The following is a 13,253-nucleotide window of genomic DNA, read 5'->3' as shown; positions in this document are numbered from 1 at the left end:
CAACGCCTATTTTTTGCATATAAGAAAATATAGATCATGAGGGCATGTACAATGGTTGATAATATTTTCTTATCTTATGTCCCCTATGTAATCTAGAGAAGACAACAAAAAATGATGTACAATGTATTACTCTTAGTCTGGTCTCTAATAACAAGATATTCCTAATTATGTGGTGAGAGAATTGTTGCTAAGAGATCATCTCTTAATGAAAAGAAGGCAAGTATTTGCTTATGTTTCTCTCTCCTCCACCTCTGCAATTATCCTATGTGGCACTTCTAAGATAAGACCATTGTATATGCCCTCATACGTCCATTCTTTGGATGCAAGTCCATTGTTAATTATTATTGATGCATAAATTGATCTATATTCATATAAAAAGATAGGAAATCAAGCAATCGTTAATTGTATGTAAACCAAGTCTATATTTAATGAACATTAATTAAACAATTGATTTATACCCAACTCTAGAAAGATTAGTTCACCAGATGACTACCCATTAAATGTTCAGTGTATCATCAGTACAATGCAATCCAAAGCCTTCTAAAAGAAGAACCTGGCTCAATTCTATATAAGTTGTGTTCTATAAGAAGATACAAGTACGTCAGGAATCACATAGTTACTATTTCATGGAAAATAACACAATTACCTATACAAATGGGAGGTGATTATGTGGTCATATCGGTCTTACTATGCTTTTTGTGTATAACTTTCCACCTCACCTTTGTTGAATCGGTAGACGTAGATGTCAATCTCCAGACGAATGAGAAGGTAACCAATATTTTACATTTAGATTTTGATATATACAACTTTTTATCAATTGTTTTATGTATTATCCCATTATTGTATCTACTCAACCCCTTAATCTTGATAATTACTATTGGTGTTAATATTCATAACTACTTTATGTTACTTATATGTTCAACTAAAATCTAGGACATATGTGAAACAAATAGTTATCTTTCAAAGACTCTGTACATCAATTATATATGCTAACTAGTCATGAACTATTATTTCCCTCTGCAGAACACCACTCTTTTAAGACGTAAACCTTTCCATTTTCCTTGGAGAGCTGATATCACGAATGAAGGAAGCGGCATTGTTTCTCATGTACACACACTCTCCCCCATTCTCTGTATATATCTCTCTTTACTTTTTCATGCGTTAGATTTGGGATGTTTTGTTGATTTCCTGCTGTGTATTGATCACAAAAATGTCACAATGTATATGCCAGAGTGACATGTGATAAATACAAAAGGCAAAGTCAAGGTATTTTCAATATATGCATCACATATTTAAACCACAGATGAAAAACAGTAGGACTCTAATTCATTAGTGATGTATCTAAATCATTGCTTGTCAAGCTAAATTATGGTAAATGGTCAATGAGACAAGGTGGTACATAAAGACCAGATAAAAGGAATACACCTAAATGAACTTATCTTGATCCCCTATATATCGTCAAAGCTATGCTCATTACATACAAAACATGCTACCAAAATACTGTGAACAACAGATTCAGAAAGGCAGTTAAGACATACTCTATAGGAGACTTATGCTGACATACCAACTTTATTGGCAATACACTTCACACCTACCCGAGAGAGAATCAAATCTTGTTTCACCCATGCCGCAAGGAGGAGAGAAGATGTTGTGAGCCCAAGCACCTAAGTAAGACCATAAAAAATGCACATGAACTAAAGCATTGCATGCATCACCACAAAAGGTCTAATTGTGTTGGATTGACACCACACCCCGCGGACGAAGCTAAAGCTAGTATGATATACTCAACAAGGCCTATGAAAACAAATCTAGACTAACTCCAAAATAGCATGAAAAACTCCCCATTGTAAATGTCTGGTAGGTGAACCTCATACCAAGGCCAAGAACGCACACCCTCACTTTTTATTATGTCGTTCTCTATAGATTTTTCTCGTTATTTGCTAATTTGAGCTATAATTTTCTATCACTAGTATGCAATGTGGCACACAGAGCCAGGACAATTCTACGGCCTTCGAGCTGACATGAGTATATGGGCTTCACCAAATCAAGGAACTTCTCAAGAATCTGGAGCATCCTTACAGATCTATTGTCAAGATGGAGGAAACTACAACTTAATTCAAGTTGGATTTCATGTACAAACATATCACCCATGATGTTAAAGTCAAATTCTTTTGAATAAACAACTATTTCATAATTTGCTTCTGCTTGCAGATTTCCCCCTCTTTATACCATAACAGAGATATTCGCTTCTTTACATATTGGACCGTAAGTATAATCAATGCCATTTTAACAAGTTATATATTATTGTGGTCCCCATATAGTTTTATGGTATTTCATAGGAGTTAGAGGCACTATTGGACTAAGTAAAAGTCTCTTTACATCCACAATAATACATGTTTCCTCTTTTTTTGTTGCTCAGAAGGACTTGAAATCGAAGGGGTGCTACAACTTGCAGTGCCTAGGATTTGTTTCTGCAAGTCGAGCTAATCTAGTGCCTGGACAAGCCATGGCTCCTCCATCAATTTATGGCAAAGAAGACCACTACGTTAGGCTTAGCCTCAACAAGGTGCACCATTTGTCCCATTCTAGAGATTACTATATCTATATAAATCCACAAATGTGCTCCTATTTCTACTATAACTAGATGAAACATGCATGTTCCTGCAGTAACCTCATCGAATGAAACATGTAAATAGATGCTATAAGAGCAACTACAAAAGAGAAAAAGTAGGATTGTGGTTAACAGAATGCCATTTTTCTATCAAAAATGTGAAACATGAACTACATAAGTATCCTCAGAGTGTCCAACACATGATCCATTCATGACAACAAAAAATAAACGCAAAAACAGTAATTTATGAGGGGCATGCATGACGTGCTGGCGTGTAGGACTGCATGGATAGGAAAAACAAGCACATATGAAAAATATTACTTATACGAACATGCATGACTTGTTGATGTGGTATGGATGCACACATATAGAAAGAAAGGTAAAATTATAACTAACATGTATGACTTGTTTACATGGCATGGCTGCTTGAATAGGAAAAATAGGTAGTGGATTGCAACTATTTAGGAATAGAGGATTACAATTAACAAAGATATATTTTTTGAATGTTAAAATTAGTTAGGCATAAATTCACATGGTTACTAAGTACCATGCTTTGTATTTTATTAAGAAAATATGGAACGTTGGAATCTAGGAAATTGTATGCCACCCAAGATTCTTGTAAATAACAACATGTTTCCTACTCTTCTTGTACATGAAATTTATTGTTCATGGATGTCATCAATCCCTTGTTGACTACAGGATACAAATTCCGGAGATTGGGTGGTGTACCGTCACGATTTACAAAAACCATCATTCTTGGGACATTTTCCAAATAAGCTTTGCCCGGGAACTCGACGTATACAAGCCTTGACTGGATTCGTGAATTACTTGAAGAACGCACATGGTCCTCCCATGGGTAGCAGCCACTTCCCTGATTATGACGATAAGAGATCCGCGTACTTCAAGCACATTCAGAACTACAATCCAAATGGTCATTCTTCCGACCTCTTTGGCATTCCCATGATCAAGTTAGTTGATAGGCCAGATTGTTATGGAGCAAATAATTTATTTCTCGAATACAAGAAGGGTTATATGTTCAACTATGGTGGGCCAGGTGGTTGTGTTGGTTGATAAAAATAAATTGTATTGCCATTTGCGTTCAATAAATAAAAAATATGTTACTTAATGGTCAAAGACTGTCCCTTATTTCATTTATTTTGTTCCAACTTGGTCTTGATGTTGATTATCGCCATCGTCTCTAGTTTATTAAATTATTGGTTTTCACCGCGCATAAGCCATTCCCAACACGTGCACTTCTGACAAGAGCTAGGTGACAATCGTAAAACAAATCAGTGAAGCCTCAAAGCAGCAAAGACCATATGATCGGACCTCTATGGGCCCAAATATGGGGCAGGAAACCCTAGTAGAACACTACCAACCAATGTGGTATATTATCCATCTGATGAATTAGGAGTGTGTGTTTGGGCGTGAAATGTTTATTCTGTGTGTGCACTTTGCTGTGCCAAACCCTCCACTGAAAGCCTGGATCTTGTATCAGATAGACACACTGTGTGCAGTACAGGGTCAGGCAGCACCTGAATAATTCCTCCTTTTCAAGAAAAAAGGCAGCACCTGAATCTCTCGACTCTCTCAACCCAGGCATGCAGGAGATGACGGTGATGATGATGATGATGATGATAACGACGGGGGGTGATCGAGCACACACCCCAAGCCGGAGATGGGCATGATGCTTGCTTTTGCTTTCGTTTCGCGTGATGACTTGTAGCAGAAAATCTAGAAGCTAACACAATAATCTGAACAATCATCGAGTTCAGAAACCTTTGCTACACGACAGGTTAGGTCGACACTCGACAGGCAAGCAATATTACAAAAATTGCCATCTGCTCCATTCATAATACAGACTTACAAAGGATGGCATGAGACATACAGTATACTAAGTAAAAAGACTAACGGGTTGTAGGGCCGGATTATGAAGTCCTTGTCCATATGAGCATTATATTTCCAGAAATATGTAGTCCATATGAGCATTATCCACCAAATATTCTCCTCATGTGACGCGTTTTAAAATTTCTGTCGGAAATCTGAACCTTATTACTTCTGATACCTGTGCATGTGCTTAGCATCCGAGCTCTTCATGCTTCGTTAATACAGTATAATGAAAACGGGCGGTGCATCCTTTTTCTCTAAAAAAATCATGGTCGGCTTCAGCAAACACATTCTCTTTTGGCTTGATTGTCCACCATAATTATTTGGGCACGTAAGAAATATCAGCTGAGCACAACGATCTATCTACACAAGCGTCAGTATACCATTTGGCAGCAGGTGAGCAGGAAGATGTGTCTCGAAGGTTGACAATTGTTATTGTGGCCAACCCCTGATGATTTGTACAATAAATTTATCAGCTAACATAGTAGTCTGAATAATATATCATAGACTTTTGTTACAGACTTACAATATTAGTTTGGTCGACGGTTAGGCAGGCAAGCAAACATTGGAAATTCGACGTGTGCTCATAAGAAAAATGATTGACATGGAACAACAAATAATTTACTACTGCAGTACCTTGTGGATTGACATGGAACAAACATACAGCCTTCTTTTTTCTTTCTGCCTATTATAAACTTAAGATCATGTGAAAAGGCCCAAGTGAAGGAAACAGGAGAGCTAGCAATGCCCAATAAATTCTTTATAAGAAAAGTAGATACCAATTCGACCAAACTAATCATCAAAATTCATCTCAGCTAGTGGAACCAGACATGCTAAAAGCCGGACGTACAACTGTATCGGGAGCAGCTCCCTCTATCACTCGCTACTATTCCAAAACAAAAGTAGTAAAGAGACATTTCATTGTTCAACTGGGATCAGGAAGGGAAAAAAATCAAGTTCTTGCAACCAGGGGCTGAGGCAAGAGAATACCATGCACGGGGTGACGTACAGAATAATGCAGAAATTGTGCCAAACAGCAAAGGTAATATGAGTCTACCTTTGAGAGACTATGTTTAAGATGCAACCAGTCTAATCTACACGTACACATAAGCACAGGCGCCACTTGGAGCTACCAAAAGTATGGGAGCAATACTAATCATTTGCACACTATTTGTTTACTTGTATTTATAAAGTGCTGGGCAATCAACTCATACATGGGAAGACGTACAGAAAGTGCTCGAAGAAGTAGAATATTACCAAATCAAATCCACTTGAGGTTGGAGCTTTTCTTCGGTCAGTGTGCTCCAAATTTTTGCTTAATTGTATTCCCCCACTTGTATCCCACAAGTTGGACCTTTCTTCAGCCAGCCACTTGAATTCAACAAGTTGCAGCCACTGCCTCGTATTCCCTCGGACACAGGACACAATTGGTCCAAGATTCGTATGAACCAAAATTCAGCACATAAACCTTTTCATATTCACCATCGATAGAATTCCAGAATGGAATTTTCCCATGGTTAACCATCCACTTGAGCTAAATATTTTGTTTCATACCAGCTGAAAAGCAAAAAGGGAAACATTTTAGAGAATAGCTTAAGAAATATTCAAGCAGTTATGGTCAAACAAATAAGAAATACTATCAAACCAATCAGAGGAGATACCATCCGATAAAAACTCTACCAGAATGTTAATTCAAAAGTGCATTAAGTGCATAAGTTGTGGTGGGTACCCTTCTATCCCTGCTTTCAATTTGCTTTCTGGGAGTAATTACTGTGTCATCATTCCACAGGCATGAGGAAATAAAATAGAGATGATCACGCTGAAAAAGACAAACTGTCAGTCCAACAAAGCTGCCAAAGGAAAGAAAAATGGGTCAGAGATGGTGACAGATACTGAAGAATATCATCCAGCAGCAGCTTCCACTCAACTGCTGTGTGTTGACTGACTGAGGACCTCATGACAATGGATGAGACATTCCTTAAATACTCATCAATGGTTTCCACGGAATCACATCCTCCAACCAATACACAACACGCAAACACTAGGCAGCAAAATGCCATCTTCCTCAACGCCATCGTTGTACCTCTGCCTACTGCTCATGTCGTGCCTTCTTCTCTTGGAAGAAGCACATGGGGCGCGCCATGGAGGGATCTCACGGAGGTCTCAGCACATGGCCCTCCTCCACTGGAAGGCTACACTCGCAAGCCCACCGCTGCGGATGAGCTCTTGGCAGGAAAACACCAGCCCATGCAACTGGACGGGTATCATGTGCGCGGTTGTTCGCCATGGCCGACATATGCCCTGGGTGGTGACCAACGTCTCCCTGCCAGATGCTGGCATCCATGGCCAGCTTGGTGAGCTTAACTTCTCGGCTCTTCCATTCCTCGCATATATCGACCTTAGTAATAACAGTCTCAATGGTGCCCTGCCAGCTAGTATCAGCTCCCTGTCAGCACTTTCAGTACTTAACCTTCAGGAAAACCAGCTCACTGGGAAAATTCCTGATGAGATTGGTGACCTGCAAAGTCTTAGGAAACTTGCCCTCGCATTTAACAGGATCACGGGACATATCCCTGCGTCTCTGGGTAACCTAACACTGCTAACTGATATTTTCATTCACCAACATGGTATCAGGCCCCATTCCTGAGGAGATGGGAAGGCTTGTCAACCTACAAAGTCTACAGCTAAGCAACAGCAGCTTAAGCGGTTTGATACCGAAAACAATTAGAAATCTGACCCAACTAAATGGTTTGTACCTGTTTGGTAATCAACTTTCAGGACCTATACCCCAAGAAGTAGGCAACCTAGTCCATTTGGAAAGTCTTCAGCTTAATTCAAATGATTTTTCAGGTTCAATTCCAATCTCCATAGCCAATCTTACGAAGATGAACCAACTTTTTCTCTTTGATAATCAAATCACAGGTTCAATACCCCCAGAACTAGGCAACCTCGCTATGCTAAACCAACTGGGTCTCGATAGGAATCAAATAACAGGTTTGATACCCCCAGAACTAGGGAACCTCACTATGCTAAATGATATGTTTCTCTATAGAAATCAAATCACAGGTCCAATACCTTTGGAATTGTGCATCTTGTTGAATCTCCAGACTTTAGAATTGACCGACAACCATATAACCGGTTCCATCCCCCAGGAAATTGGCAATTTGATGAATCTCAAATATTTAGGCTTGTCCGAGAACCAAATTTCGGGATCAATACCGAAAACTTTCGGGAAGTTGCAAAGCCTCATACGACTGCAAATCTACAGTAACAAACTATCAGGTTTTCTTCCTCGAGAATTTGGAGATCTCATCGGCCTTGTTGATCTTGGGCTGTCTAACAACTCACTTTCAGGACATTTACCCACAAATATTTGTTCAGGTGGCAGACTTCAACATTTCGCTGCAGTTTCTAATATGTTCAGTGGCCCCATTCCTAGAAGTTTAAAGGCATGTACGAGTTTAGTTCGACTTCGCCTTGAGTCGAACCAACTAACTGGAGATATATCACAACATTTTGGTGTGTATCCACAACTCAGAATGATGAGCTTAACATCGAATAGACTCTCCGGGCAAATCTCGCCCAGTCTTGGTGAATGTACCCAACTAACGGTACTACATCTAGCACAAAATATGATCACAGGCTCCATACCTCCAGTCCTTTCTAAATTGTCCAACCTAGTAGAACTAACACTTGATTCTAATCATCTCAGCGGTGAGACTCCACCAGAAATCTTCACTTTAGCAAACCTATATATCCTGAACTTGTCATCAAACCAATTATCTGGAACCATACCTACACAGATAGAGAAGCTAAGGAGCATAGGATACCTAGATATAGCTGGGAACAAACTGAGTGGATTAATACCTGAGGAACTAGGGGCCTGCGTGAAACTACAGTCCCTGAAGATCAACAACAACAAATTCAGTGGGAGTTTGCCTGGTGTGATTGGAAATTTAGAAGGCCTGCAGATTATGTTCGACGCGAGCAACAATAACCTCAGTGGTGCATTGCCGCAGCAACTTGGGAAGTTGGAGATGCTAGAATTGCTGAATTTATCACATAATCAGTTCAGTGGCAGCATTCCGCCCTCCTTTGCAAGCATGGCAAGCCTTTCAACACTTGATGTGTCCTACAACAAATTGGAAGGACCGGTCCCAACAGCACGGCTACTCCAGAATGCTTCGACAAGTTGGTTTCTTCCCAATAGAGGTCTGTGTGGTAACCTCTCTGGTCTTCCACCTTGCTATTCAACTCTAGCATCTGGTCAACATAAACGGAAGACACCTCGTTTGCTTTTGCCAGTTGTTCTTGTGCTCGGTTTCATCATTGTTGCTACAATTGTTGTCATAATAATGCTTAGCAGTAACAAAAGAAAACCACAAGAAAGTGCTACTGCTGAAGGAAGGGACCTATTCTCTGTTTGGAATTTTGATGGAAGATTAGCATTTGACGATATTGTAAGGGCAACAGAAGACTTCGATGATAAGTACATCATTGGAATAGGAGGATACGGCAAAGTATACAAGTCACAACTTCAAGACGGGCAGCTAGTTGCTGTGAAGAAGCTTCATCAGACCGGGGAAGAGTTGGATGATGAAAGAAGATTTCGTAGAGAAATGGAAATATTATCACAGATCCGACAACGAAGCATTGTCAAAATGTATGGATTCTGCTCCCATCCAGCGTATAAATTTCTTGTCTATGACTATATTGAGCAGGGAAGCCTCCATGGGACATTGGAAAATGAGGAGCAATCAAGGGAATTAGATTGGCAGAAGAGAATTCCTCTTGCAACTGATGTGGCTCAAGCCATATCTTATTTGCACCACGAATGCAGTCCCCCTATAATCCATCGAGATATAACAAGCAACAACATCTTACTTGATACAACCTTCAAGGCTTTTGTCTCGGATTTCGGCACAGCAAGGATTCTTAAGCCCGATTCATCAAATTGGAGTGCACTAGCAGGAACATATGGCTACATAGCTCCTGGTATGTACTAGTATAACATTACTGCTCAAAATGGAATCATTTATCTCTATCCATGTATTCCTAACTCTAATGTTTTAATCTTGTGCAGAATTGTCGTACACATCTGTTGTGACAGAGAAATGTGATGTTTATAGCTTTGGCGTGGTTGTGCTAGAGCTAGTGATGGGGAAGCATCCAAGGGATCTATTAGACTGTAGTTTGCCAAATGGGGAACAAGCTATACTGGTGAAAGATATTCTGGACCAACGGCCGACAACACCAACAACAGCAGAACAGAAGAGTTTAGCTCTGCTCATCAAGCTGGCCTTTTGTTGCATGGAATCTTCTCCACAAGCAAGGCCAACCATGCGGGACGCATATCAAACGCTCATCCAACGACCCTCTTCTAGTTCAAGTCCCGTGCCTTTCAGCACACTTACATTACAACAAGTAAGGGATGTCTGTTGATATATGATCCAAATTCTAGTGAGACGCCATGGTCTATCGTAGCAGAAACCTAATATGCCATGTATATATGGTTAAGTTTGTAATCATGTCATGTCATCTCCTAGGTTTTATTTCTAGCAAAAATAAAAACCAGTCCATGCAGCGTGGGCCTGTTCACGACATGACCGGATCAGTAGCTCCATGCTGTTATGATCGCCCCGTGGGATGGCACGAGTACCGGCTGTGGTGGCTTATAACTTGAGGCATGGTCAAGAGACGTGGGATGGCATGTCCGTGAAGCTTGGTCATGGCGCAAGATTAGGATCTTTCTAAGCTAATGAGTTGTTTAAATAAAGAGGAGAACAAAGCAGGAAAGCTGCAACATTTTACTCATCGCAAATATCCTGAGTGTTCACTGATTCTTCTCCCTCCCATTTCTGCTCCAACAATATATATGTCAGGATGAGTTCATGACTCATTGTAAGTCTACGTGTTTGTAGACACTCTCCCGATACAGTGAAATATAATCGTTGTGTGCCCTTGGTTTTTCCCAACAAGGGTTTTCTACAAGAAATTACTGTCCCATGCATGTTCTTCATATTTCATTATTTTTTTACTTGTAATTTCTATCAATTGATAAATATAATTATTTTGGCCGGTTGCTTGTAAAATGTATGCGGTCTCTATGCTTATCTATCTGCAAGGGTACTTGAAATGGAGTACTAAGATTCTATATTTATCTACTATTGTTCCCATGAACCTGAGGATGAAAAAAATCAGGATCCAAAACTGACGCAATATAAGCGATCACGCTTTACTGTAAAACACCTTGGAGGCTTGGACCAAGCAGGAACAATCACTAAGATCAAGTGGTTGATGCGTAGACGGGAACAAATGAATGTATAAACGCAGAGCTAGGTGCATAAAAATAGAAAATTATCACAATACTATGTAAAAGAACTTACAGAGGGTTGTAGGACAGGAGTATGATGTTCTTGTCCTTACGTTGGAGCATTGTATCCTGGAATATGTAGTCCTTGCCCTTAGGATAAAAAAAAAAACTACTACACTTAATTTCAAGCATTGGTTGGTTAGCGAGATTAACATGGAACAAAGATACAGCCTTCTTTTTCTTCATGCCTAATGCAAACTTAAAAGACGATGAGATGGTATGATATGAAGAAAATCCCAAGGTGACAAACAACATGAGAGCTAGCAATGTCCCATAATTTTTTCATCAGAAAACTAGATACCAATTCAACTCAGCTAGTTTGCCATGACTGCTGAATGACCAGTTGGTGCAGCAGGTAAGTTAAGCTCAGAATCAAGATCTGTCTCGTTGTCTAGTTGGAGGTACAATGGGACTAAATTCGAATAAAAGTCCATATCGGCTTCCAAAGCATCAAGCTCTGCATTTTGCAATACAGAAAATGAGAACAGAAAAACAGAGAAGTGGCTTGCCTGTAAATTAACACATACATGTGGGAAACCCCACTGTAGTTTTATAAAAATGCCTCCGAAATTTTTCAGATGAAACCTAAGACTGGTATAAACTAGAGAGTTTGCTGGTTCAAATTCAACTATGAAATTTCGATAGAGGAGTGGTTCTGAGCTGGCAACCACTGTAAGGGAACTAGTCACCTCAGTATCTTTAAGGTGACCATATGTGGCATTTGCATTGTCTAAGAATAACCGACTACCAAATAAGAGCCATACCCCCTCATAAGTTCCTCCTCATCGATGTCATCTGGGATATTGTAGCTTCTACCAAGAGTTTCTTTTATCTCATTGCTCACATCAACAAGATCCATCATCTCGTCTTGCATGCTCTGCAGATTTGAAAAGTAGGCATGGATTCAGATGTAACTGAAACAAAAGTAGACAGGAAAATAAGCAATCAAATGAGAGTATATATAATGTAAGCTGGAAATCTTGAAAGCATGAAGAATCTGGTAAACAACGGCATGCTGCATACATCTATATCTTCAATCCTCGCAGTCTTCATCATCCCTTTCGGCTCTTTATTGGCAGCCTTCATTGCAGTCATCTGTTGAATGAAAGGCACTTCCACCTAAGTTTGGGAGCTAGAATCAGAATATATCATGAACAAGATAGGAAACGAAGGCAACATACAGTCTGTTGAGCACATTTAATTCCCTTTGGTGTGCGCAAGTTTGGTTGTACAGCAAGTCCCGCTGCCCTTCATAGCTCTAGCCTCTAGGGGAAGCACACATGGAGTGTAAAGATTAGGGCACTCGACTAACAGGCTACGGCCATAGAAAGATGACTAAATGCTACAGGATGATCAGCTCCATAGAAAGACTGTCCATGCTAAGAACTTGCTAGTGTTCGAATCAGCATCAGCAGTAACCTAAGCGGATAAGAACGCAACGTTTTACCTATTATTGTATAGAAGGAAAAAGGAATCTAAAGGTGTATGAAAGCACTTGGACTAGATTCAGGATTTAGCTATACCTTCTCGGACAAACTTTTAGATGGTGACTTGTCAACATTGATGGACGGCAGTGTCGACCAGCGAGCTGCCGGGAAGAGAGGAGAAGAAGACATCATGCGGGCTTGTGGTGGGCATTTCATCGAACAGGTAGTGTGCGGGAGCTGATCTTTATGGCCCTACTCACCTCCCTCCTTCGAATCCTCGTCCTGCCCCTGAAATCGGTGCTCAAACTACCAAAATCAGAAGCAAGCCATTTTTCTCTATCCGTGGCATGGCATCAATCAATGGAATTTGTAGGATTTGGTAGAACGAGAGAGCAACTACTGACCTGAGGCGGTGAGCAGAGCACTGGGGATCGAGGGTGTAGGCGACCTCGATGTAGAATGTGGGGGGATGTGGTCGGTGGCGTTGCCGACGAGCGGACGCCGCAGTCGCTCGCCGGGGAACGGAGCTCTCGGTCAACCGTTGCGGCTTCCAGGCGGCACAACTTGGCAGCGTGAGGCTTTTTTTTTCACTTATGCGTATATTCCAAAAATGCCGTGGTTTCCCGGTAGTTTTAAAGAATATCCAACATGTAATATAAAAATGTTTTGTAGAATGTCAAAAAATTATGTTCTCACAGTTTAAAAAAATGTTCGCAAGTTTAAAAAATGCTCATGCAGTGCAATTTGTTTGCATAAGATTTCAAAAAATCACACCACTCAATAAAATGTTTGTGACATTTAAAATGTTCACACGTTTAAAAAATTATGTTAATGAAAAATTGGAAAACAAGTTTTTCCATGCTCAACATGTATCAAAAAAATGTTCGCATGTATATGAAAAAATGTCCAATACATATTGAAAAAAAAAACTTCAATGTGCATTTAAAAAACATTC

General features: G+C 40.1%; 2 protein-coding genes and 1 pseudogene across 3 annotated transcripts; 2 read left to right on the top strand and 1 right to left on the bottom strand.

The window, feature by feature from the left end:
- Nucleotides 1-610: 610 nt before the first annotated feature.
- On the top strand, nucleotides 611-3,734 carry LOC119357767. Its single transcript, XM_037624609.1, has 6 exons — nucleotides 611-768; nucleotides 1,024-1,107; nucleotides 1,971-2,132; nucleotides 2,212-2,265; nucleotides 2,420-2,566; nucleotides 3,311-3,734. The coding sequence occupies exons 1-6, from the start codon at nucleotides 655-657 to the stop codon at nucleotides 3,680-3,682; spliced, it is 933 nt and encodes a 310-aa protein (XP_037480506.1). The 5' UTR covers nucleotides 611-654; the 3' UTR covers nucleotides 3,683-3,734.
- A 1,788-nt stretch (nucleotides 3,735-5,522) lies between these two features.
- LOC119357779 (vacuolar protein sorting-associated protein 60.1-like) lies at nucleotides 5,523-13,243 on the bottom strand. 2 transcript variants are annotated; one of them, XR_005172216.1, is made up of 7 exons: nucleotides 12,703-13,243; nucleotides 12,395-12,586; nucleotides 11,895-11,990; nucleotides 11,636-11,748; nucleotides 10,885-10,961; nucleotides 6,228-6,317; nucleotides 5,523-6,055 (listed from the first exon to the last, which is right to left on the bottom strand). XR_005172216.1 is itself a non-coding variant. In XM_037624618.1 (5 exons), the coding sequence occupies exons 2-5, from the start codon at nucleotides 12,512-12,514 to the stop codon at nucleotides 11,322-11,324; spliced, it is 336 nt and encodes a 111-aa protein (XP_037480515.1). In that variant the 5' UTR covers nucleotides 12,515-12,586; nucleotides 12,703-13,243; the 3' UTR covers nucleotides 10,973-11,321. The 2 variants fall into 2 exon arrangements, 1 of the variants encoding a protein (XP_037480515.1); XM_037624618.1 differs by lacking the exons at nucleotides 5,523-6,055; nucleotides 6,228-6,317; nucleotides 10,885-10,961 and adding an exon at nucleotides 10,973-11,328.
- LOC119357756 lies at nucleotides 6,234-10,875 on the top strand (annotated as a pseudogene).
- Nucleotides 13,244-13,253: the final 10 nt, after the last annotated feature.

The sequence above is a fragment of the Triticum dicoccoides genome, chromosome 1A (genome assembly GCF_002162155.2).
Source record: "Triticum dicoccoides isolate Atlit2015 ecotype Zavitan chromosome 1A, WEW_v2.0, whole genome shotgun sequence".
In the NCBI taxonomy this organism is placed as follows: Eukaryota; Viridiplantae; Streptophyta; class Magnoliopsida; order Poales; family Poaceae; genus Triticum; species Triticum dicoccoides.
Note: the sequence above shows the minus strand (reverse complement) of the source record. Positions and strands in the feature narration are given on the sequence as shown.

What these genes read in the sequence shown, in the direction of transcription:
- LOC119357767 (XM_037624609.1), top strand. Translation starts at nt 655, where the DNA reads ATGGGAGGTGATTATGTGGTCATATCGGTCTTACTATGCTTTTTGTGT. An exon ending in GAAGCGGCATTGTTTCTCAT is followed by an intron (nt 1,108 to 1,970) that starts GTACACACACTC and finishes TTCTATCACTAG; the next exon opens with TATGCAATGTGGCACACAGA. An exon ending in TTAGGCTTAGCCTCAACAAG is followed by an intron (nt 2,567 to 3,310) that starts GTGCACCATTTG and finishes TGTTGACTACAG; the next exon opens with GATACAAATTCCGGAGATTG.
- LOC119357779 (XM_037624618.1), bottom strand. Translation starts at nt 12,514, where the DNA reads ATGAAATGCCCACCACAAGCCCGCATGATGTCTTCTTCTCCTCTCTTC. An exon ending in CTAAAAGTTTGTCCGAGAAG is followed by an intron (nt 11,991 to 12,394) that starts GTATAGCTAAAT and finishes TCCCAAACTTAG; the next exon opens with GTGGAAGTGCCTTTCATTCA. An exon ending in CGAGGATTGAAGATATAGAT is followed by an intron (nt 11,749 to 11,894) that starts GTATGCAGCATG and finishes TCAAATCTGCAG; the next exon opens with AGCATGCAAGACGAGATGAT.